The 26,715-nt window shown below is 39.3% G+C and overlaps 1 protein-coding gene and 1 non-coding gene across 2 annotated transcripts; both read right to left on the bottom strand.

Annotated features, from left to right (window-relative positions):
• Window positions 1-1,955: 1,955 nt before the first annotated feature.
• MTFMT (mitochondrial methionyl-tRNA formyltransferase) lies at window positions 1,956-26,436 on the bottom strand. The gene is made up of 9 exons (XM_040225858.1): window positions 26,172-26,436; window positions 23,958-24,167; window positions 20,238-20,360; window positions 18,489-18,591; window positions 17,317-17,392; window positions 10,768-10,859; window positions 4,071-4,149; window positions 3,108-3,190; window positions 1,956-2,580 (listed from the first exon to the last, which is right to left on the bottom strand). Exons 1-9 carry the CDS (start codon window positions 26,390-26,392, stop codon window positions 2,392-2,394), a joined length of 1,176 nt encoding a protein of 391 aa, XP_040081792.1. The 5' UTR covers window positions 26,393-26,436; the 3' UTR covers window positions 1,956-2,391.
• Window positions 21,293-21,364, bottom strand: TRNAC-GCA. Its single transcript has one exon. It is a non-coding gene; the product is annotated as a tRNA-Cys (tRNA).
• Window positions 26,437-26,715: the final 279 nt, after the last annotated feature.

Raw genomic sequence — 26,715 nt, 5'->3', positions numbered from 1 at the left:
AGGCTCCCCGCTCCCCATGGCAGTGTCTGAGTGGGTACCTCTTGAGATCTGCTGCAAAAATCACCATTAATGCTTGCCCATAAGCCCCCAAAGGACAGCGATTCTCTTTCTCACTGAATTCTGTAACATGAACTTAGTGTCTAGAGAGGGGAGTAAGTTCTCAATACATGTTAACTGAAAAACAACAAAAGAGGCTCTTTCACAGTCACTGATTCTCAAACTATTTTGAGAGTATGGTATTAACAGATACTAAGTGAAAGTCGCTCAGTCATGTCTGATTCTTTGTGACCCTATGGACTATACAGTCCATGGAATTCTCCAGGCCAGAATACTGGAGTGGGTAGGCTTTCCCTTCTCCATAGGATCTTCCCAACCCAGGGATCGAACCCAGATCTCCCACACTGCAGGCAGACAGATTCTTTACCAGCTGAGCCACAAGGGAAGCCCGAGTGAAGCCAAAACTCTCTACAAAACACTCAACTGATAACCCACATTCTTACTTCTACAGCAAAAATCTTTTAAACCATTTCACCTATCCCAATTAACTGCTGCCATAGTTTAGATCATGTTTGTAACTTCCCAAACATCTTCCTGCCCCAGGTTTTACCTCCAATCTACCTTCCGCCCCACCACCAGTTAACTTACCAAAATGCAAGCCTGTGGTTGCGTCACTTCCCTGACTGTCTACCGCATACAAGACAAAGGGCCAGATTCTCATGGCCTTCAAGTCCTCCACGATCTGGTCTTCCAGTCTCATCTCCATCATTCTACTCCACTTGTATCAGTTCTTCCAGTTCCTTTAAAACACTTTCTTCCTGCCATTTGTTTAACATGCCATTTATTTCTCTTCCATGATCCAACATTAGCTCTCTCCCAGCCAGCTATATACACACATACGTAAGTATATAACTAGCTCATACACTGAAGAGTGTGTGCATAGCAAATTTATAAAGAATGATAATAAAGAAGCAATTGTGTTCCCACCACTCAGCTTAAGAATGTTACCAAACCTCCCTGTAAGATAGTGTTCTTTTTATGCCTCTGTTCCTCTGCACATACTAGAATGTTCTTCCAGGCCTTTGTCTGCATAATGAACTCATCATTCGGAAGCTCAGATTCAGCTTTGCCGCCACTGACTCCCTTGAGGGGAGACTTAGTGCTTCCACAATATCTCCATTATGGCATTTAAACAGTATTCTATTTGCTTATGCTTGTGTCCCCAATAGATTAAACATATATTTAATCTCTAAGTCTCCAGTAATCAGCATAAAATCTAGCCTACACTGCAAGTGTTCAATAAAGAGGATGTTTAAGGACTTTTCTGGCAGTCTAGTGGTGAAGACTTCACCTTCCAATGCAGGGAGTGTGGGTTCAATCCCTGATTGGAGGGCTAAGATCTCACATGCCTCATGGCCAAAAAAACCAAAAGGTAAGACAGAAGCAATACTGTAACAAATTCAATAAAGACTTTTAAAATGGTTCACATTTTTAAAAAATTCTTTAAAAACTACGATGTTTACACAACCTGGTTTGCTTTGGAGAGTCCTGTTGATACCTGTCATCCAGGGGTAACTAAGTGCTTCCTTTTAGTTATAAACATATCCTAACAGAGATAACCAATTACCTGATCATGCTATCAATAAGTGTTACTGAATTAATGACTGCAGAAAATTTTTAACTGATAGAATCTAGGCAGGAAAAGTTGATAATATAAAGGCTTAAAAAAATTCAACAGCTGGCCACCGCACCTCCCTTCCTCCAGAAAAGTGCCTGACTCTCCTGGACACAGAAAAGATGAGTTGCACAGGCCAGCTGATCAACAATTTTTACTGTACAAACATGTTGAAGAATGTTACTATATTCCTACTTTAAGGAAATCTAGGTGTAAAATGTGAATTTACAGAGATTATAACATATTATGAATGTCTATGACTTGGCAGGAACTAGACAGTAGATAAATGTAAAGATCTGACTTTACTCCCTGTTAAAAATCTGAAATGTTGATTGAATACTGCTGAAATGCTAACACAGCAGAGGGGATATGTGATTTTTAAAATTTAATAGATGCACTTTTTTAAAAGAAACTCTCTTCAGTATATACATATACCAGTTAGTCATACTCACTGTCAGGTAAAGATACAGTCTGATGAGTCTGATATTATAAATAAAAATTTAATTTAAAACTTCTCTTTTTATTCAAACAGAAAAAGCTATTTTTAACTGTTAGATGGAAAATGCAAAGTGAGGTAATTCATCTTTTTTACAATAATCTTCCCTTTCAACAGTGTCAAATTCTTTGAAAGTCAAGATAATTCCTTGTAAATAAGGCTTCTAACAAATTACAAGTATATAGTAGGTTCTTGTCCATCTTGTTCCAAAGTACTTGGTACATTATTGCATAGCAACAATTTTTTTTTTCTGCTTCTTCTTCTTTGGTGGAAGTCTGAGAGTCTGAAATCTGCATTGGCTTGGTTGAGCTTGGGAATTTTTCTGGTACCAGGGGTGCAAATATCCATTGTAGAAGTCAGTAGCTGTTAGTGTTTTCTTGAGCATCACTGATCGAACACCAATCCAGTCATCCTAAAGGGCAAAAGACAAACAATGAAAATGCAGTGCTGGCAAAACTGGTGGTAAATTTTTACTTATAAAACTTTTATCACCAAAAAAAAAAAATCTTTACTATATCCAGGCTGCAAATGGCACTAAGTAAGATAAATGATGAGCTTTCCTGGTGGCTCAGTGGTAAAGAATCCACCTGCCAATGCAGGAGATGCTGTTCCATCCTTGGGTTGGGAAGATCCCCTGGAGAAGGAAATGGCAACCGACTCCAGTATTCTTGCCTGGGAAATCCCATGGACAGAGGAGCCTGGCAGGCTCTAGTCCATGGGGTTGCAAAAGAGTTGGACACGACTTAGCAACTAAACAACAACAAAGTTACTGAATCATTTTTCATTGTCTGAGCAATAGTAACACCTTGGTAAAACTTCATCTCACAATCTGATGGACAGGCAGTTAGTTGAGTGATGACCCAACTAAAAATGACAAATGATATAAAATATAAATTCAACAAAAGAAGTGTAATAACGTGAAACTAAAGGAAAGTGTACCTTGCAACAAACCAGCAGTATTTGTGACTGTTTGTGGTATATTACTGATCCTGGAATAACAGCTTGTCCTGTTAATTTTGAATCTAAAGAAAGGGGAGGAGAAAAAGAGGGATATGAGAGAGAGAATAAATAATTACACAACTTCACAGTGCTTCTTAAAAATCAAAGGGAACATTCTGCAAGATAGTACTAATACTGGAGAACACACATCTGCTGATGCCCTGACTCTGTAATCCAAAACTCACAAGAGAGTCACAGTGCTCTGTGTGTATCTTGAACCCAATGGGAACCTTTCCATACACATAAGCAGCTATTAGTCCTTTACTCAGTGTCCTGGAGATCAACCTAAAATGTTGAACCTAGAAGTTTTGACCATTTGGGTGAAATAACTAGCTTGCAGTGGAGAGATATACAAGGAAACTTAGGATCTAAGCTGGGCCCTCTATCCATGACCAAACAAATCCCAGTTCCTAGATCCCTGGGTAACTCTGATACCCTGTGAACTACACCAGCTCCCTCTGTGGCTCACATTCCTTCAGTCTACCAGGATGGTAGAACACGAATGAGCCTCTGAATGGACCAGATCATGAAATGCTCCACCCTGGCCTAAGATTCTCACTGAGCTGCCCAGAGATTTTCATTATGATATTCACCAGAATGAAATTAACCTAATCATTCTGTATTCCCTGAAAACCTTAAGAGAAGAAATCACAGAGCTTAATATGGGATAATAACACTGGTATCTACTTCTAAGTTTCTTAAAATGGTTAAAAGAGGAAATACATGTGAATGGACACTGCAAAGAATAACATTATAAATGAATGTAAAGTATTACAATTACTGAGCTGAAACAAACTGAAAGAATCCTTATCTTTAGTAAATGTGACTCATGGTAAAACAGACACATTTTCAAATGGACTATACTGAAAACATTTTCCATGACAGCTATTCAAAAGTAAGTACCACTGAGGATTGAACTATCAACTTCTACCAAATCCAGAAGTTTAATGGTATTATCCATCCAGAGTGTCTGCAACGGAATCTGCAAATAAAATGAAAGAAGGATAAAAACATACACTCAATCCCCAACACTTTTCAATTATTATTTTGTGTTAATCTGGCCTTTCTCTCCCAATTACAGTGGAACTGGGAACTTAGTCTCTAAACCTTATGAAACAGAACATAACATGACCCTCTGCATCAGCCCTAGGGATTTATAAGATCTTAAAATTAAATACCATTTCTAATCAATGTATATCTTTCTTAATATTTCTAGTTAAAATTCATGCTCATTATAAACATGCAAGCATTACAACAATTAATGTTAAAAAACTAGAAAATGAATAATTTTCTTAAGTATCACTGATCAAACCCCAATCCAGTCATCCTACCTGGCAAAAGACAAACAGTGAAAATGCAGTGCTGGCAAAACTGGTGGTAAGCTTTTGCTTATAAAACTTTTATCACAGAAAAAAAAAAAAACTTCACTAAATCCAGGCTGCAAATGGCACTAAGTAACATAAATGATGAGCAGTTCAGTCTCATCATTTTTTTCAAGGACTGACTGCAGTTCAGTCCTCTCGTTCATAGACAAGGAAAGTGAGGCCCAGAGGTTACCTCCCATCCCCAGAGGTAACCAGTTAGTAGCCTAATGTGTATGTCCCTGTATTTTTTCTACAAATATAGTTATCACAAAAATCTAAAACATAGTGTTTGACAAGGATTTTTTTTTTCTACTTAACCACAAACTGGACAAATTTTCATCAGTACACACTTATCTATTTCACTCTTTTATCTGCTGGACAATATTCCATTTTATAAAATGTACCATCATTTATGCAACCAATGCCTTTATGACAGACATTTCATAACATACTACAAAATTACAAAAAAACTTTAAATGTCATAATAAATAGCCTGGCATATATATCTTTGAGGACTTTTATATTTTTGGAGAATAGTCTGTTGTTGTTGTTTAATATATTTATTAATTCATTTGGCTGCACTGGGTCTTCAGTTGTAGCATATGAACTCTTAGTTGCGGCATGTGGGAGCTAGTTGCCTGAGCAGGGTTTGAGCCCAGGGCTCCTGCATTGGGGGCACAGAGTCTTAGCCACTGGACCACCAGGGAAGTCCCAACAGCTGTTTTTTTAAGTGGACCACTTGGGTTAAAGAGCATCAACATTTTATTGTTAAACAATCCTGATAAGAGAAACAATGACAGTCTATTACTGTTTATTATTATTGAGGCTAAGGAGTAGTGCATACTTACTTACACTTGCACATTTTATTTCTTAGGCCTGTTTGTGGACTTTGCTCATTAAAAAAAAAAAAAAACTCAGTTGTTCATCTCATTAATTCATGAAAGGCTTTTATATTTTTAGGAAATTAGCTCTCTAGTTCTCAGATGTATTATGAATGTTTTTTTAGTTTGTTAACTTTTAACATTGGGTAATATTTTCCATGTGTAAGTTTTTTATTTTATTAAGTAGTATTTATTAGCCTTATCAAATATTACAAAATTATCCAACTACGCTTTTTCCCAGTTCTTTTTGGTTTCATTTGGATCCATTTAGATTTTATTCTGATTTTAAAAGATGAGACTTGAAGGCTCCCTTTCTTTTGGCTAACCAGCCATCCCAACACTATATTGGATAATCCATCTTGCCTTTCCCCACAGTGAGATGCTACTTTTATTAGACTTTGATTTAAATAGGCTAAGAGAAATTAACATACACCAGGAAAATAAGTTCTTTCGAATTTGTGAAGTAAATAAACTAATTTTCAGACTGCAGTTCAGTCCTCTATTTCTTAGAGGAGGAAAGTGCAGCCCAGAGCAACGCACCCGTTTCCCCACGTTTAGACACAGTAGGGTAAGGGCAGAGCCAAGGACCAGAATCTACATTTTCTCATTCTCAGGTCAGGGCTCTTTTCACGGCCACCTCAACAGGACATTTAACTTTCAGAATAAGATAGGCTGTTTCAAAGATGTGAATGGTTAAATCAGAGAATTAAACACATTTGAAGAAAAATATTCACAACTTTATCTATGTAATACTTTGGTATAATATCCTTTTCTATAATTTGCTGACTGATTCTTCTTTCCCCAGCTTCCAGTAAATCATGAAATGATTTTCATGTGTGTAACCTTTTCTCTTTCAAAGAACTCTATAAAGACTTCTGAAACACATTTACTGACTGAAAATCGTTTATATTTACAGAGGGCTACAAATATGATATAGGTACAGAATTAGAATACACAGTACTTGTTCTTGGGGAGGTAAAGCTCATCTTCACCTTATCATCAGAGCACTGCAGAAAGGAGAGGGACAGTAAGAATAGAGTCATTTCTGTGTTCACTATCATTACTGTCAAAATCATACGTTGGCATGGATTTAAATTGACAGTTCATCTCCTTTGATCTTGACAGTTGAGGACCTGGTCATTAACCTCATTTTACAGGTAAAATGCAGAAGCTCAGAGAAGTTAAGAATCTTGCTCTTCATTAATACACAGCAGCTCTAGGAATCAAATTTCACTTTCTGGTTGCAAGATAAGTGTTCCTTCTGTTATAGCACAAGCATTTCTCAGTGGAGAGGAAAGGTGAATTGCAGAAGATAAGGGTTATTATGTAGTGTTTAACTGTTTTAACTTTTGGGGGAGCTGTCAAACTGTTCTCTAAAGCAGCTGCCCCATTTTATATTTCCACCAACAATGAATGAGGGTTCCAAATTTCTCCACATCCTCATCAACCCTGATTATGTTTTTTTTTTTTTTAATTATAGCAATTCTAGTAAGTGTGAAGTGGTATCTCAGTGTAGTTTTGATTTGCATTTCCCTAATGAGTAATGACATTGACTATTTCTTCATATGCTTAGTGGCCAATTATGTATTTTCTTAGGATAAATGTCTATGCAGATCCTTTGCTGATCTTCTAATCATGTTATTAGATCTTTGCTTATAATCTTAACCTTTTTGCTATGAGAGTTCTTTGTTCTTTATATATACTGGTTACTAGACTCTCATCAGATATATGATTTGCACATACTTTATTATATAGGTTGTCTTTTCATTTTCTTGTTAGTGTTCTTTTAAATTCTGAAATCCAATTTCTCTGTTTTTAGTTTGTTGCTTATTCTTCAGGCATTATATCTAAGAACCATTGCATACTTCAAGGTCATGAAGGTATATATCCTCTTCCAAGAGTTTTCATAGTTTGAGCTCTTACATTTAGGTTTCTGATCCATATTGAGCTCATTTTTATATGTGGTGTGAGGCAGGGATCCAAATCCATTTCTTTTTATTCTGAATATCCAGTTGTTCAAGCACCATGTGGTAAAAAGACTATTCTTTCCCCATCAAATTGTCTTGGAATCCTTATCACAAATCACGTGACCATAAATGTATGGGTTTATTTCTGGACTCTCAATTCTATCCCATTGAGCTTATGTTTATCTTTTCCAGTATCACATTGCCTTGATTTTTGTAGCTTTGTAGTAAGTTGTAAAATCAGGAACTATTAGTCCTCCAATTTTGTTATTTTTCAAGACTTTCTGTCTATTCTGGACCTCCTGGGATTCCATATGAGTTTTAGGATAAACGTCCATTTTTGCCAAGAAGTCAAGTAGGATTTCTATAGGAAATGTGTTGAGTTTGTAGATCAATTTGGGCAACAGTGCCATCTTAACAATATTAAATCTTATTTGCAAACACAGAGGTCTTTCCATTCACTTAGGAATGCTTTGCTGTTTATTAGCTCTATTTGTTTTGGAGGGGAGCTGCTGCTGCTGCTAAGTCACTTTGGTCTTGTTCGACTCTGTGCAACCCCACCAGGCTCCCCTGTCCCTAGGATTCTCCAGGCAAGAACACGGGAGTGGGTTGCCATTTCCTTCTCCAGTGCATGAAAGTGAAAAGTGAAAAGTGAAAGTGAAGTCACACTCGGGTGTCCGACTCCCAGCAACCCCATGGACTGCAGCCTACCAGGCTCCTCCGTACATGGGATTTTCCAGGCAAGAGTACTGGAGTGGGGTGCCACTGCCTTCTCCGTTGGAGTGGGGAGTCTTTATAATGTTCTATATATAATATTATATACATAGTTTTACACTGTTCCTATTTTTCTTGTCTAATTACTCTGGCTATAACCTCCAGTACAATATTGAATACAAGTGGTGAGTTGTTATAAGGCAGAAACCAACACAACACTGTAAAGCAATTATCCTCCAATTAAAAATAAAAAATTTTTAAAAAGCAGTGAGAGTGGAGATCTTTGTCTTGTTCCTGATCTTAGAGGGAACAATTTCAATCTTCTACCACTACATATGATGTTAGCTTTGGATTTTTTTTTTTTTTTTTTTTGGTAGATATTCTTTACCAGTTTGAGGAAGTTCCTGTCTATTCTTAGTCTGTTGAATATTTTTATCATGAAAAGATAATGGATTTTTCAAATGCCTTTTCTATATCTACTCAGTTATGCGGTTTATGTCCTTTATTCTATTAATATGGTGTATTACGTTGGTTTTTCTGTGCTGAACCAACCTTGTATTCCTGGGCTACATCGCACATAACCATGGTGTATAATCCTTTTCTACATGTTGTTTGACTCAGTTTGTTAATTCTATTAAGGATTTTTGCCTCTATGTTAATAAAGGCTATTGATCTGTAGTTTTCTTTTTTTGTAAATCTTTATCTGACTTAGCTTACTTGAGTTTTGTATTAGCTGCTCCCTCTGCCTGGAATGCTCTTTTCCTGATCTGGGCATGACTTTCTCCTTACTGTCTTGCAAACCTCAGCTTAAATGTCAGTTCAGAGTGGCCTTCCCCAAACAGATATCCAAACTAAAATAGCCACCAGTGAATCTATCACAGTATCTTCCACTAATTTTCACTGAAGAGCTTATCACACTATCTGATATTATCCTTATTTATTTGCTTATTTGTTTTTGCTTCCCACATCACCTCTAACACCTAGAACAATGCCTGGCACATAACAGAATTTCAATAAATTATTTTTTTTAATGAATGAATAATAGTAGGCATCAGATACTGTACTAGATGCTTTATATACAATATGTCATTCTAATTTTCAAATGAACTAACTAAAGCTCAGAAGTTAAATAACTTTCTCAAGTCTACAAAGCTAGTAAGTAGCAGAGGGAAGCTGGAATCCAGCTCTGTCTGGTTCTAAAGTCAATGTTCCTTTCCCTATGCCATTCTGTTACAGCGGGAAAAGTACAGGGTTTGAAGTCAGGCAGATCTGGTTCAAAACCTGACTCTCACTAACAATGTGACTGTCAACAATATCCAATAGCCATTCATTGAGCATCTACTTTAAGCCTCAATTTGTCAACTTAAAATGGGATAATACCCATAACATAAGGTTGTAATCCTCACTGAAGAACTGGGCACGTTATAGATATTCAAAGGCAGTTCTCCATTTTAACCAACAAAGGTAGTCCATTAAAAACCCCAAACCTGGGACTTCCCTGGTGGTCCAGTGGTTGAGAATCTGCTTGCCAATGCAGGGGACACAGGCTCAATCCATGGTCCAGGAAGATCCCACACGCTGCAGGGCAACTAGGCCCATGCACCGTAACTATGGAGCCCACTCTCCAGAGCCTAGGACCTGGGACTACTGAGCCTGAGTGAGGCAACCCCTGAAGCCCACGTGCCCTGGAGCCTGTGCCATGCTACAAGAAAAGCCACCACAATGAGAAGCCTCAACTAGAGAGGAGACCCTGTCCACCTCAAGTAAGAAAGCCCATGCACAGCAACGAAGACTCACTGAAGCCACAAAATAAACTAAAAACTAAAAAAGTTAAAGAAGATTCTATATAACAAATATTTTAAAAATGAATGTCAGATATACAGAAGAATTAAAATAGGGACTCAAACAGATATTTGTACATCCACATTCATACCTGCATTATTCACATTAGCTAAAAGGTGGAAGCAACTCAAATGGCCATCAAGAGATGAATGGATAAACAAAATGTGCTACAGATATATACAATGGAATGTTATTCAGCCCTAAAAAAGAATGACATTTTGATACATGGTACAACATGAATGAAACTTGAAAACATTATGCTAAGTGAGATAAGCCAGGCACAAAAGGACAAGTATTGTATGATTCCACTTATATGAGGTGCCTATGATAGGCATATTCACAAACAGAAAGCAGAATAGTGACTACCAGGGATGGTGGGATGGGTAGAATGGGGAGTTGTTATTTAATGGTTATAGAGTTTCAGTTTGAGATGAAGAAAAAGTTCATTTAGAAATTAATTTCAGGGACCTCCCTGGGAGTCCAGTGATTAAGAATCTGCCTGCCAATGCAGGGGACACAGGTTCCATCCCCGGTCCAGGAAGATCCCACACGCTGAGGAGCAGCTGAGCCTGCAAGCCGCAACTACCAAGCTCACATGTCTCAACTACTGAAGCCCGTGCACCTAGAGCCCAAGCTCTACAAGAGAAGCCACCACGACGAGAAGCCCGTGCAGTCAAAACTAAAATAATTACTAAATGAAAAACTGAATTTCAGGATCCTTAGGTTTTGTTTATGAGATTTATTCCTAAATAAAAATAATTCAAAAGTAAATTACAATACACACACACATATACACACACAATTAGGTAAAACTGCAATGTGACTTCCAACTTACTATATTTCCAACAGCACGATAAAGTCTGAATATCTGCTCTGAAGTTTGTTCCTCCCATTTTATACAGCTGGTAGCAGCAGAAATCTTAGGGGCTGTGAGAGAAAACCAATGGCAAGAATGAATATCAGGTCAATGACCATAAATTGGTAATTATTGATACAGAATGACAGAGAATGATCTGAATAACAGAAAATTCATATTATTTTCTCAACTTCTGTATGTTTAAAATTTTCCATATATATACACATACATACATATTGAATAAAAGTACTAGAAGAAAACATTCCCTGGGTTGGGAAGATTCCCTGGAGGAAGGCATGGCAAGCCACTTCAGTATTTTTATCTGGAGAACCCCCATGGACAGATGAACGTAGCGGGCTATAGTCCATGGGGTGGCAAAGAGTCGGACACAACTGAGTGACTAAGCACAGAAGAAAGCATGGGTAAATTTCTTTATAACCTAGGAACAGAAAAAGTTCTTTTATGATTCAAAGTCCAGAAGCAATTAAAGAATGATAGATGTGACTACATAAAAAACTTTTATAAGACAAAAAGAAATGCCATAAATAAAGCCAGGAGACAAATGACAAGCAAGGTATTTGCAATTTATATCACAGTATTTTATATCTATTTATATATATTACATGAGAGATATATCTATATAATAAATATAAATATTTACATATAAGTACTATATATATATGTGTGTTACTTATATTTAAATTATATTTAGAAGCACTTTGTATCTATTATATAGATTTATTTCTATCTATTACACAAAGTATTCCTAAAAACTGAGACAAAAGAAACCAAAAATTGGATAAAAAAATGGCAAAAGATATAACAGACTCCTCTCAGATTAAAAAAAAATGCAAATAGTCCCTAAACATGAAAAGTTCCTCAACCTTACTCAAGGAGTAATGTGAATTAAAACTACTCCAAGACACAATTCCTTATCTCTTAGACTAGGAGGTAACATATGCATAAAGTTATTCATAGTAGCAATATTGGAAATAGCAAAAGATTAGAAATAATCCTAATGTCCACCAATAAGAGGGTCTATTGATTAAACTATGATTTTTCCATACAAATGAGAACTATACTGCCATAAAAAAGAACACGAAAACTTCTTATTGATAGATGATCACCAGCGTACACTGTAAAAGGAAAATAAGAAAGATGCAGAAGAGTGTATATTTTAAGCTATCCTTTGTGGAGTAAAAAAGAAAAAAATCAGTTGTAAAGTATGTGTTTTTGCTTATTTTTATAAAGGAAACACCTAAAAGGCTAAATCAGAAACTAACAATTCTAGAGGGAGAGAAACAGGATCCAAGGAGATAGGAATGGGATGGAAGTAAGACTTCTCTGTGTAACCTTTCCAAATGCTTTTAACTCTGAATCATGTAAATGTTTCAAATATTCAAAACTAAGATTTAGTTGTAAAGAGGAAAGAGGCAACCCTGAAAATTAAAACCAAACTGAAACAAAGAAACTTAACTATATAATCTAATATCAAACAAGATAACAAAGCCACATGGAAAAAATAATTATCTCCAGTAAGCTTTGAGCACAGTACTCTAACTATATACTCTAGAAGGGTATATTTTAAGCACCAAAAAAAAAAAAAAAAAAAAAATGTAGCTCTTAACTCTTACTTAGTACTTAAATTTTTCACAGTAATATTGGTATTGCAATTTTGAAATTATTTTATGCATAGCAAATAAAAAATGGTACAGAAATTTATTTTAAGAAGGATTTTTTGTGTAAGAGAAAATACAAGAAAAATCCTGTACTTTAAAATTTGAATTAGAAACAGTATCAACTCAAATATTTTTAAAAAAATATAACACCCAGCCTTTTCTGATACCTCATTTTGGAACACATCATGGTATCAGATGTTTTCTAAATACTACTCCCCAGCTAAAATGAAGAAGGGAGAGATGGCTGATTCCAACTCAGGGCACAGAATTTATAAGGTGAGCCTGGGACAGCTTGTGACAAAACAAGGAAGCACTCAAAAACTATTTTGGGGGTGGGGGGATGTCAACAGGATGCAGGAGCCAACTTTAAGAGGCCACCACTGGCCAAACTTGGGACAGCTGGAGCAGCACAAAGCATTAGGAATGTGATTAAGTATAAAACACAATAAATAAAAATCCACAAGTCAAATGATACAAAAATTCACTTGCCATCATAACTGAAGGTGATTACAGTGCCAACTCCCTATTTTAAAAATTGATAATTACAGAAAGAATTAAGAAATTAACCCGCCCTTCTAGGATGAATTAAAATTCACCCCCAATTAATGAGGAAAAGCTCTTCTTTGCAGAATAATGCCAACCATTAAATATAAAAGGAACTGGAAAATAACCATTTTGATTTTCATTGAAATAATTCACTGAAGGAAGGAGCATCAATCCCTGCTAAACCTGTGAAAGGCTGTCGCTGTTTAGTTGCTCATTTATGTCCAACTCGTTACAACCCCATGTACTGCAGCCTGCCAAGCTCTTCTGTCCATGGAATTTTCCAGGCAAGAATATGGGAGTGGTTTACCATTTTCTCCTCCAGGGGATCTTCCTGACCCAGGGATCAAACCCATGTCTCTGCGTCTCCGGCATTGTAGGCAGATTCTCTACTGCTGAGCCTCTAGGAAACCAGATATCTGCACGGTTATCAAAGTATTATCCCACAGATTACCTGTCATTTGCAAAGGGAGAAACATGGCTTTACAGTAGAAAGATCTGGCGGTCACCACCTCAACCAAGAGATCAAACTTAGCTTCTTCACTAGCTTTGATGCAACCTAGAATTATGGCTTACTGATGTGACATGCTAAAACTGCAGCAACAGAGGCAGAGACTTCCCCATGGGCATGTCGGTGCTCAGTCACGTTCAGCTCCAGAGACTTCCCCAAGAATATCCTTCAAGCAGTTTTAAATTCTGAGTCATGAAAATGTCTCACATATTCAAGAAATAAAATTAAATCATAAGTTAAAATAAAAAGCAAACAAGTTAAAAACAACCTGAAACCAGTATCACTGGAACACAGTATCATCTATGAAATTCTCTTTCCACAACTTTAAGCCTGAATCTAATGAAGTCTTGAGAACTTCTGATTTACAAGAACTTTAAGGGCTAGAAAAACTAAACACTGAACTAAATACTGAAGGGAAATAGACAATTGGCCTGCTCTCTTCAAAAAGTTAATGACATAGAAAAAAGCAGTGGAGGAATTCCTCTAATGAAGCTAAAGAGACATACAACTCACTGTAACTGGATCCTAGTCTGAAAAAATATACAGCCATAAAATATGTTTTTAGACAGGATAATTTAAATATGGGCTGGCTATGTTCACTTTTCCTAGCAGATGCATGTTAACATATTGAGGGATGAAAAGTTATAATGCATACTTCCAAATGGTATGTGCTAAGTCGCTTCAGTCATGTACAACTCTTTGTGACCCTATGGACCACAGCCCACCAGGCTCCTCTGTCCAAGGGGCTCTTCAGGCAAAAATACTGGAGTGGGTTGCCATGCCCTCCTCCAGGGGATCTTCCCAACCCAGGGATTTAACCCGTGTTTTTTTACTTCTCCTACTTTGGCAGGCAGGTGCTTTATCACCAGGGCCAACTAGGAAGACCACAAATGGAACAGCAGAAATTAAAATATGTATACCACATAAACACATACACGTATATATAAAGAAAATGGGATGAGAGACAGAGATGTTCCAAGGTGAACAAACATTAGTGATTGTTGACTCTGGGTTAAACAGGTATTCACTGTCTTTCAATTTAACTTTGCGTTTGGTGCCTTTCATAAAAAGAATAGAAAAAATTGTTTTAATCTTTCATAAGGCAACCAGTAACGCTGAAGAAGCTGAAGCTGAACGGTTCTATGAAGACCTACAAGACCTTTTAGAACTAACACCCAAAAAAGATGTCCTTTTCCTAATAGGGGACTGGAATGCAAAAGTAGGAAGTTAAGAAACATCTGGGGTTAACAGGCAAATTTGGCCTTGGAATACAGAATGAAGCAGGGAAGAGGGTAATAGTTTTGCCATGAGAACGCACTGGTCATAGCAAACACCCTTTCCCAACAACACAAGAGAAGACTCTACACATGGATATCACCAGATGGTCAACACCGAAATCAGACTGATTATATTCTTTGCAGCCAAAGATGGAGAAGCTCTATACAGTCAGCAAAAACAAGACTGGGAGCAGACTGTGGCTCAGATCATGAACTCCTTATTGCCAAATTCAGACTGAAATTGAAGAAAGTAGGGAAAACCACTAGACCATTCAGGTATGACCTAAATCAAATCCCTTATGATTATACAGTGGAAGAGAGAAATAGATTTAAGGGACTAGATCTGATAGACAGAGTGCCTGATGAACTATGGACGGAGGTTCGTGACATTGTACAGGAGACAGGGATCAAGACCATCCCCACAGAAAAGAAATGTAAAAAAGCAAAATGGCTGTCTGGGGAGGCCTTACAAATAGCTGTGAAAAGAAGCGAAGCGAAAAGCAAAGGAGAAAAGGAAAGATATAAGCATCTGAATGCAGAGTTCCAAAGAATAGCCAGGAGAGATGAGAAAGCCTTCTTTATCGATCAATGCAAAGAAATAGAGGAAAACAACAGAATGGGAAAGACTAGAGATCTCTTCAAGAAAATTAGAGATACCAAGGGGACATTTCATGCAAAGATGGGCTTGATAAAGGACAGAAATGGGACCTAACAGAAGCAGAAGATATTAAGAAGAGGTGGCAAGAATACACAGAAGAACTGTACAAAAAAGATCTTCACGACCCAGATAATCACGATGGTGTGATCTAGAGCCAGATATCCTGGAATGTGAAGTCAAGTGGGCTTTAGAAAGCATCACTACAAACAAAGCTAGGGGTGATGGAATTCCAGTTGAGCTATTTCAAATCCTGAAAGATGATGCTGTGAAAGTGCTACACTCAATATGCCAGCACATTTGGAAAACTCAGCAGTGGCCACAGGACTGGAAAAGGTCAGTTTTCATTCCAGTCCCAAAGAAAGGCAATGCCAAAGAATGCTCAAACTACTGCACAACTGCACTCATCTCACACGCTAGTAAAGTAATGCTCAAAATTCTCCAAGCCAGGCTTCAGCAATACGTGAACAGTAAACTTCCAGATGTTCAAGCTGGTTTTAGAAAAGGCAGAGGAACCAGAGATCAAATTGCCAACATCTGCTGGATCATGGAAAAAGCAAGAGAGTTCCAGAAAAACATCTATTTCTGCTTTATTGACTATGCCAAAGCCTTTGACTGTGCGGATCACAATAAACTGTGGAAAATTCTGAAAGAGATGGGAATACCAGACCATCTGACCTGCCTCTTGAGAAACCTATATGCAGGTCAGGAAGCAACAGTTAGAATTGAACATGAAACAACAGACTCATTCCAAATAGGAAAAAGAGTACGTCAAGGCTGTATATTGTCACCCTTCTTATTTAACTTCTATGCAGAGTACATCATGAGAAATGCTGGACTGGAAGAAACACAAGCTGGAATCAAGATTGCCGGCAGAAATATCAATAACTTCAGATATGCAGATGACACCACCCTTATGGCAGAAAGTGAAGAGGAACTCAAAAGCCTCTTGATGAAAGTGAAAGTGGAAAGTGAAAAAGTTGGCTTAAAGCTCAACATTCAGGAAACGAAGATCATGGCATCTGGTCCCATCACTTCATGGGAAATAGATGGGGAAACAGTGGAAACAGTGTCAGACTTTATTTCTGGGGGCTCCAAAATCACTGCAGATGGTGACTGCAGCCATGAAATTAAAAGACACTTACTCCTTGGAGGAAAGTTATGACCAACCTAGACAGCATATTCAAAAGCAGAGACATTTCTTTGCCAACAAAGGTCAGTCTAGTCAAGGCTATGCTTTCTCCAGTGGTCACGTATGGATGTGAGAGTTGGACTGTGAAGAAAGCTGAGCACTGAGGAATTGATGCTTTTGAACTGTGGTGTTGGAGAAGACTCTTGAGAGTCCCTTGAACTGCAAGGAGATCCAGCCAGTTCATCCTAAAGGAGATCAGTCCTGGGTGTTCATTGGAAGGACTGATGCTAAAGCTGAAACTCCAGTACTTTGGCCACCTCATGCAAAGAGCTGACTCATTAGAAATGACTCTGATGCTGGGAGGGATTGGCGGCAGGAGGAGAAGGGGACGACAGAGGATGAGATGGTTGGATGGCATCACCGACTCAATGGACATGAATTTGAGTGAACTCTGGGAGTTGGTGATAGACAGGGAGGCCTGGCGTGTTGCAACTCATGGGGTCGCAGAGTCGGACACGACTGAGCGACTGAACTGAACGGAACTGAAGGCTACATGTGAAGAGGGAGAAAGATCCCTTACCGATCATTCTCTGGAAACAGACCTGCAAGTGGTCACTCGATCTTAGTCAAATTAAGGGAAATGTACAGTGAAGAAGTCAGAGGATTCAGATGCCAGTCACGACAAACAAAACCTCAGGAAAGGTGTAAGAGTCTGGGCCGTCTGTACTTACCATGTGTCACCCCCTCGGCTGGCTGCTGCCTTCCATTATTCAAACTTTCAGGCAAATTTTTCAAAACTGAAATAAGCTTTAAGAAAAAAAAAGGAGGAGAGAAATATATTCAAGATGAAAAGAACAAAAACAGAAATACGTTACAAGTCAGTACCATGAAACTGGGGTCAGGCAATAAATTGGCTTAAGCCACGAAGAGCCATCTACGTGGTGGAGTCTAAGGGGAGCTGTCGCTTCTCTGCAGACTACAGGTCACAGATTTCCTTTCTGAGAATGCTGAGCCCTGACTGGCCGTTAGAACAGCCCGAGCTCAGCCAACCACACTCTCACTCTGTACGAAGGAAAGTTGTGGAGACTTAAAGAGAGTATACTCTGGAGTCACATAGTTCTAGATTCAAATCCCAGTTCCACTGCCTACTAGCTGTGTCTCTGTGGAAAAGCTATTTTACTTGTCTGTGACCTTCAAGGTCATCATCTATAAAAGAGTTGAAAAAGGTTTGTTGGAAAGGTAAAAAAAAAAAAAAGGATATAAGAGCATCTATAATAGTATACTATAACAGTATCTAATACAGTCCTTGGGCACACAAGCCAGTGCTCCGTAAAAGACAGATACTATCATAACAGCATTTCCGAGGTGAGTGCCTAGAACGGAAAGCACCATCTATAAACCTGGGAGAACGTTTTCCTCTACAGAAAGTTTAGTTCAGACGAAAATCACTAATTGGGTCATTAAGCAGTTACTCAGACAGACTGAATGAAAAAGTCAGAGTTCATCTACAGCAGGGGGGTCAGCAGAATTCCAAAGTACATGGATGCAGACGACTGGAACGTAGGTACAAAGTGGGAGGAAAGCTGTGACTTACTTAGGAAATGCTCCTGGTCCGGTTTGAGAGGGATGAATGGTATGTCCCTGAGATTAAGAGTGAAACTGGAAGAAGAGTCTAAAAGCCTCTCCCTGGAATGCGGTAGATCATATAAAATCACGTATTTCATTCAAAAGCCTTGAGTAAGTACCTCCTCTGTGTAAATTCTCAAAGACTTCCAAGCTGATTTTTAGGAAGCCAGGGATAGAAATCATTTTTTTAAAATAAGTTTAAAATTATATATCATAAAAGTGTTCTTTTCATCATAAACATTTTGGAAACAAGCAGGGGGATATTGGAAAAGTGTACCATGTTGGCACCCAGTCTTGCCAGCACTGCTTCCAATTCCTTTGAGGTGCTCTTGGGTGGCACAGGAACCGTTTCCTGTTTGAGGATTGGACCTACATCAAACCTACCAAGAAAATCAAAAGCAAATAGTAACATGATCACTGACTATTTCTTATGATCAATATGTTTGTCTACATGAATGTTTACATACCCCAAGGATAGTTTTTGTTTATTTTTTAGGCCACATGTATGACTTGTGGGATCTCAGTTCCCTGACCAGGGATTGAACCTGGTGCCCCCTGTGGTGGACACGCAGAACCCTAACCACTGGACTCCCAGGGAATTCCCCAATAAGGGTAGTTTAACCATGGCCATGAATATGACTACTAGCCATCGGCAAGGGAGAAATGTCAGTTTCAAAGAAGGATGAGCAACATTAGCATGTTACTAATATCACCTGAGTTTATTAACTAGAGAGTTTAAGCCTATTAACTTTTCATCATTTTCTGCATTTTCATCTGCTTTACTCTTAAGTACCATTTTCTGGTCATATAGGCCATATACAGAGTCAATATTTGAGCTTAACAAAATTAAATTCTAATACAGTCATTTTACTAAACTATTAAAATCCATAAAATTAAAAAAAAAAAGAAAGAAGGGAGAGCAAATCTGGCCTATATTTAGATTTTAAGTTTATTTTTTCCCAAAGGAAAAAAAGTATAAAGTTGCACATCAGGGATTTACTTAAAACCACAAATAATTCTACCATTAGTAATAAATAGTACGAGAAAGTGTTTATTTATATAATGAAAGCACAAAGCAAAGCATTTATTTTCCAAGGAAGTACAATTAAGGAATTTATAATCATTCCTTTCAATATTTCCTTTCTCAAAGGATAAGAGTTTTGCCTGAATTATAATCAATAATAGTGGGTGCAAATGTATTTGCATTGCCACAAGTCTTGAATTTTATATCAAGCTCTTCAAATATTGGCTATCAACTTCTATTAGAAATATATTTTGTTTTAAGTATGTAACTCTGTGGTTTGTTAACTCTATTTTTTACCTATAAGCTTTAATAAAATCCTTATTATGAAAAGTTACAAACATTCCAAAAACAGAGTGAACAGTCTAAGGAATCCCCATACACACATCACTCAGATTTGAGAACTACCAAAGTTTCACCACTCTTGTTTCATCTGACCCTCCCCTCTTTTTTTTTTTTTTTAAGTTAAAGCAAATCCCAGATATTGACTTATTCTGGTGAACTTGTGAATTTTTCTCTTCTCTGGAGACATTAGGTAATAACAGGCAGTGTATTATGATACTCTCCTGATATAATTTAAAATAACTGTTTTTTAGATTATAGGTATGATTTAAGAAATTAAATATTAAAGACAATTATATAGCACATTGGTATACAATGTATTACTTCAGGTTCCAAAAAAATTTTGACTGTAGAAACCAAGGTCAGCAGAAAACCAACATGACAACTAATATGCAAAAATCCATCTCTCACTTATAAATGTCATTTACAGAAATCCAGCTGTCAATAACACTATTTCATTAACAAGTATAAAGAGACACTGTGTAAATTCTAAAACACATATGTTTTATGTTACAAATCAGGAAGAAACAGAAGAAAAAAGCACCCTGGAGTTAGAGAAATTAGTGATTAGCACCCACTTATCCATCTCCCATTTCCCTCAGGCAGACTGACATCAAGATTCAAAAATCATAAAAAGTCTCAGGACAAGAAAATATGCTCTACCTTTTAGGTTTAATTTGCATAATCGTTACTCCAGCAATTGTGTCTCCATGCAGGATCGTGTGGATTATAGGGGCTGGACCACGCCACCTCGGAAGGCAACTGGGATGGACGTTCAAGATGCCACTGAGTTAGAAAAGACGGAAATTAGTATGAAAGTGGACTTTTTCACCATTTAGTTTACTGCTGCACATATGTGGGCTGAATCGCTTCAGTGTGTCGGACTCCGTGAGACCCCATGGACTGCAGCCCACCAGGCTCCTCTGTCCATGGGATTCTCCACATAAGAATACTGGAGTGGGTTGCCGTGCCCTCCTCCAGGGGACCTTCCTGACCCAGGGATCAAACCTGTGGCTTCTGCATTGCAGGTGAATTCTTTACTGCTGGGCCACCGGGGAAGCCCCTTAGTTTACTGCTACCTAAACTAATATGCTATTTTTCATCATTAAACGTTGCCAGAAATTTTGAAAAACAGTTAAATCTAGTCTCAAACCAACTAAAGGAGGAGTCAGAGCTAAGTACACTCTCTTGCCATAAGAGACCCATGAAACTCAATAACAGAGCAAGAAATATTCATTGTTCCAAAGATGTTCCACAACAGCTTGTGATAGCTGGGAGTTTTTAAATAAACATATATAATGTGTTTTTTTACTATATGAGAAGAACCACTCAAACCCAATCATGCATCTCATGGACAATGTAAAATTATATTTTTAGTCAAATTACATAATTACCCTCAACTGACTAAATTTTTATATAGAGTTCCTAAAACAAGCTTCTTAGATCCCCACTGAATGATTTATTCACCACTGGTATGTATCCCAATATGCTTTTCACCCATAAATAAGCAATTATAATAATTTACTAATCTGCCATTAGTTTAATGATATTTCCATCAGCATGAGTATGCACTTGAGAGTATGTGTGTGTGTATATATATAAAGTGAAAGTGAACATCACTCAGCTGTGTCGGACTCTTCGTGACCACATGGAATAGTCCATGGAGTTCTCTAAGCCAGAATACTAGAGAGGACAGCCATTCCATTCTCCAGGGGATCTTCCCAACCCAGGGATCGAACCCAGGTCTCCAGCATTGCAGGCAGATGCTCTACCAACTGAGCCACCAGGGAAGCACCTATATATATGAGCCTCCTATATTCTAAATCCCACTGTTCAGCCCAGTCTCATTCATCCATCAAATATTTACTAAGTACAACTCATGTCCTGGCACTAAGTATTGGGGATATAAGCAATAATGAATCCAAAAGGAAGGAAAAAAAAAAAAAACGGACTGGATTTTTACTATAAGCAAGATGGAAAACCACCAGAGAACTTTGAGCAGAGCGACATGACTGACTTACACTTTAAAAGGATCGTGTGGTGTTGGGTGGTAAAAGACTGAGAGGGCCAAAGACAGAAGCAAAGACCACTTAGGAGGTTATACAGCACGAGAGCCAAGAGTGGTGCCCACAGAAGTGATGAGAGGCCGTCATTCCAGGCAGATTTCAAAGGCAGAGCTGGCAGAACTTCCCGATGGACTGAAAGTGTGGTGTGAGATAAGGAATTAACAACAATGCCAAGGTTTTGGGTCTTGAAGGCTGGAGTTGCCATGTGCTAAAATGAAGATCTAGGGAAGGATCAGGCTTTGGGGTGAAAGGTTCAGGATATCTTAAATGTAAGCTGCCTCTCAGACATCCAGCAGAGCTGCAGAGGAGGCAGTGTGTGCCAGGGGCCTCGAGTTCAGACAGAGATCTGAACTGGAGGGACAAATCTGGGAACTGTCAGCATATATACAGAACTTAAATGAGGGTGGGTGACAGCCCATAGATAGTGATAAAAGGGCATCATACATTTTAACAATTCATGCCAGTAATGTTAATTAATCTTTCCATGTGACTTGAAATGTCAGTATGAGAATTGACATGTAAGACAACTTAGATTACTATGGCCTGTTTTTCATTTTTAGCTGTGCATTTGACTTGCTTTTTTTGCCATTTGGCTTTGTGTAAATATTGAAATCTCAATGACTGCACACTTCATAATTGAGATGGACTCAACTGAGCAACTGAACTGAACTGGACATGGAATGGACTGGTTCCAAATTGGGAAAGGAGAATGACAAGGCTGTATATTGTCACCCTGCTTATTTAACTTCTATGCAGAGTACATCATGAGAAATGCCAGGCTGGATGAAGCACAAACTGGAATTAAGATTGCCAGGAGAAATAGCAATAACCTCAGATATGCAGATGACACCACCTTTATGGCAGAAAGTGAAGAGGAACTAAAGAGCCTCTTGATGAAAGTGAAAGAGGAGAGTGAAAAGTTGGCTTAAAACTCAACATTCAAAAAACGAAGATCATGACATCCAGTCCCATCACTTCATGGCAAATAGGTGGGGAAACAATGGAAAATCACTGCAGATGGTGAGTGCAGCCATGAAATTAAAAGACGCCTCCTCCTTGGAAGAAAAGCTATGACCAACCTAGACAGCATATTAAAAAGCGGACACATTACTTTGGCAACAAAGGTCTGTCTAGTCAAAGCTATGGCTTTTCCAGCAGTCACATATGTATGTGAGAGTTGGACCATAAAGAAAGCTGAGCACTGAAGAACTGATGCTTCTTTGAACTGCGGTGTTGGAGAAGACTCTTGACAGTCCCTTGGACTGCAAGGAGATCCAACCAGTCCATCTTAAAGGAGATCAGTCCTGAATATTCATTGGAAGGACTGATGCTGAAGCCAAAACTCTAATACTTTGGCCACCTGATGCAAAGAACTAACTCATTTGAAAAGACCTTGATGCTGGGAAAGCCTGAAGGCAGGAGAAGGGGACAACAGAGGATGAGATAGTTGGATGGCATCACCAACTCAATGGACATGAGTCTAAGCAAACTCTGAGAGACAGTGAAGGACAGGAAAGTCTAGTGTGCTGCAGTCCATGGGGTTGCAAAGAGCTGGACACAACTGAGTGACTAAACTGAACTGATCAAATTACTGTGCAATGCATCTTAAAAATACAGGAACACAGAGGGGACTTCAGGGGTGTTTGGAGCCAGTGCTTACTGACTCATGAAACCAATCATAGCATCTCCTCCAGTGTTGGCTGAATAATGGATCTCCAAGGATGTTTATGTCCTAATCCCCAGAACCTGTGAATATGTTACCTTACACATTTTGTAGATACAGTTAAGGTAAAAGACCCCAAGATAGAGAGATTATCCTGGATTATCCAGTGGGTCCAATCTAATCACATGAATTCTTAAAAGCAGGGAACCTTCCCTGGCTGAAGGTCAGAAAGTGATAATGCAATGGAGAAATGTGAAGTGAAAAAGACTTGATCCTCCATCGCTGGCTTTGAAGATAGAGGAAGGGCGCCATGGGCCAAAGAAAGTCGGTGGCCTCTAGAAGCTGGAAAGGGCAAAGGAGTGGATTCTCCCCTAGAGATTCCAGAAAAGAATGAAGCCCTGCTAACACTCTGATTTTAACCTTGTGAGCCATAGGTAGACTCCCAACCTACAGAACTATAAGGCAATAAACTTGTGTCGTTTTTAGCCACAAAACAAAACAATTCAGGCCACTAATGAAATCATTTACTTTATAAGAAAATCCTGAACCAAGCAGAATTAGAGTTCAAGTCACACTGTACTGCACTTTAGATACCAGGTCCAATATATAAAGACCAAGGTCTGTGCATTGTATTTCCTTACAAATAAAACTTACTAGGGAAATTTAAGAATAAGAGCCTCACTCAAAAGTCGGCCAAATGATGCTACCACGCCAACATCATATTCTCCAGATCCCACATCTGGCCATTCATACACTGGAAGCTGAGACTGGACCGCATATTGCTTCACTGGCAGTCCTTTTGGTGATGGGGAGGGCACTGTGACCACCTCCAACTTCTCAATTAACTCTTCCTCTTTGTTTTCCCTAAGGTGGAAAGATTAGAAGAAAATATGACAGGGTTAAGATAATGACAGAATGTTAAACTACTTCATACATTTCGAAGGCATTTTTCTGATTAATTCACGAAGCATTTAAGGGTAAATGTTAAAACTAGTGCAAATGAAAGCCTAAAGTTTGGTTTATTTATTTAATTTTAATTGTTTAAATTCAAAGAGCCACAAGTGGCTACTGGAAAGTTTGGTTTATTTATTTAATTTTAATTGTTTAAATTCAAAGAGCCACACGTGGCTACTGGCTACTGTTCGGACTGTTACAGTTCTAGAAATTTCCTGTGCACACTGAAACACATACAGTAGACATTTTACACAACTGGAATATTATATATACTGTCCTGCATTTTGTTTTTTTCTCTAACACTGTATGATATTATGAGTCTTTAAAAGAAAATGGTTAAACATACATTTGCTTATGTATGCATCCAACATTTCTAGAATAAGAAATTGAAGAGAATTGGGAACTGAGAGAACAAGAAGGAAGGAACTGACTTTTCATTGTCTATCTTCTAAATTTTTTGAATTTTCCTTTTTTACTATAACCACGTTATTCAAACAATATTTTATAAATATATATGTATGTGTATATATATATTTCTATGTACATACACACACACCCCATGGGCATCATTCCATGACACTGTATGAACACTATCTCAATTTTTTACCTGCTGCATAGTATTCCAGTGCCAGGGGCTGTTCATTTACTTGGCAGGTATTGCATCAAATGTTGAGGAGTGATGAGATAAGGAGCAGACAGGAGGGCTCAAAACACAAAGTGCAAGAGTACTGGGGCTGCCAAGTGAAGCACGAGCAGAAGCATCAGGACATGCAGTGAAGAGATGCAAGAGACCACACAGGGAAAGCAGCACGCAGAGAGTGTGTTACAGTGTCCAAAGGGAGCACGTGTGAAGGGAGTGTGTCAGGGTGTGTTACAGAGCAGAGCGTGGGGACCGGGGATACAAGGGCATTCGTGAAGGACTCAACATGAGGGTCTGCTGGGAAGTACTTGCAGGGCAGATGTGATGGAGGGAGATGACAGAACTGAGTCCAGGTGCGTGGGGAAAACAAGGAATGGGGAAACAAAAACTGCAGCCTAGGGGAAAGGAGGCAGAGCAGCCGCCACATACCACGGACCTTCCGGACAGGCTAGACCTCAAATAATTCTCCCCTCTAGGAAGCACAATTTGTCGAATTTTAGAAATACTAAATGTAGGGAATTTCCTGGTGGTCCAGTGGTTGGGACTCCATGCTTCCACTTATGGGAGCCCAGGCTTGATTCCTGGCCAGGGAACTAGGATCCCCCTGCGGAATAAATATTAAATGTATACCTAAGAGTTCTGGATTATAAGTTTATTCATTGGAAAAGCAGTTCGCTTTTGGACTGTGTCTTCGTTTCAGTCCCTGAAAACTGGATCCGGTTGTACACAGGGAGGAGATAGGTAGTCAAAGTGTAAGGCAAGCGTGTGCCGAGAGATGCCCGTGTCTAGTAAGAAGCCCAAAGGATTAGAGGGTACAAATCATGCTGAGTAGGAGGCAGTAGGAGCGACTGGAAAGGGGAGGTCTTTGAAGTCGGACCCCATTTTAGTCCCAACCTGCTCAACTGATGACCTTGGGCAATCTCTTAACCTCTCTGGGTCACGGTTTCTATGCAAAGGGGACAGGGAGGTGGTGGGACAAGACAAATGATGCAGGTAAAGCAAGCAGCAAGGTCTCAACACCACGGGGTGCCATGTAGAGCTCAGAGCGCGTTAAGAGTCGGGGGCGTGTAGATCGGCTGGGCGGGACCAGGCGGGCACCCAAGGACTGCCGAGGGGGGCGGGGCACCTTCCGGGCGCCCGAGACGCCGGGATCTGGGCCCACGCTCCTCCCGCTCATCTGCTTTTCCCTACGAGAAGCCCAAATCCTCGAGGGCGGCCGCAGAGTTTCCACAGCTGCGCCAACACCCGGGCCTCCCAATCCCCGGCCCCGGTACCTGGCGGCGTGCAGCGCCCGCAGCGTTTCGCGGGCGAACTGGTCAGTGCCGAAAAAGAGCACCCTCCAAGGCGGCTTCTCGCGGACTCGAGCGCCCTGGCCGTCCTCCCAGCCAGGGGACGCGCTCAGCCTGGCCAGCGCCCGCCAGCGCGGGTTCGGCCTTCGGCCCGCGCCGCCCCCGACTGGCAGGTGCCCGCAGCAGCACCGCACCAGCACCCTCATCTCTTCCGCGGGCGGCCTACCCTGCGCAGGCGCGGAGCGGTGCGGCAGCCGGCGCCAGGCCGGAGGGGCGGAGCCGGGGGGGCGGAACTCGTCAGGCGAGGCCTTTCCCCGGCTGGGGCGTGGCTTGCCTGATTGGAGGCGTGCCCCATCTGTGTTGGAGCTGGAAAAAGAATTTGCAGGTTCAAAAGTGCTCCTGACTTTTGTTGCATTTGTTTGCACGATTTAGCCAATCTCCCCAAACAACTCTTTTTAGAAACAAATCATATATGTTTTCAGATGACGAAATCTCTATTTATTTCTGTACCATTTTCTCAGCCATTATA

Source organism: Oryx dammah, unplaced genomic scaffold (genome assembly GCF_014754425.2).
Source record: "Oryx dammah isolate SB20612 unplaced genomic scaffold, SCBI_Odam_1.1 HiC_scaffold_26, whole genome shotgun sequence".
NCBI classification, from domain to species: domain Eukaryota; kingdom Metazoa; phylum Chordata; class Mammalia; order Artiodactyla; family Bovidae; genus Oryx; species Oryx dammah.
The sequence above is the reverse complement of the archived record's forward strand: the minus strand, read 5'-3'. Positions and strand labels throughout refer to the sequence as shown.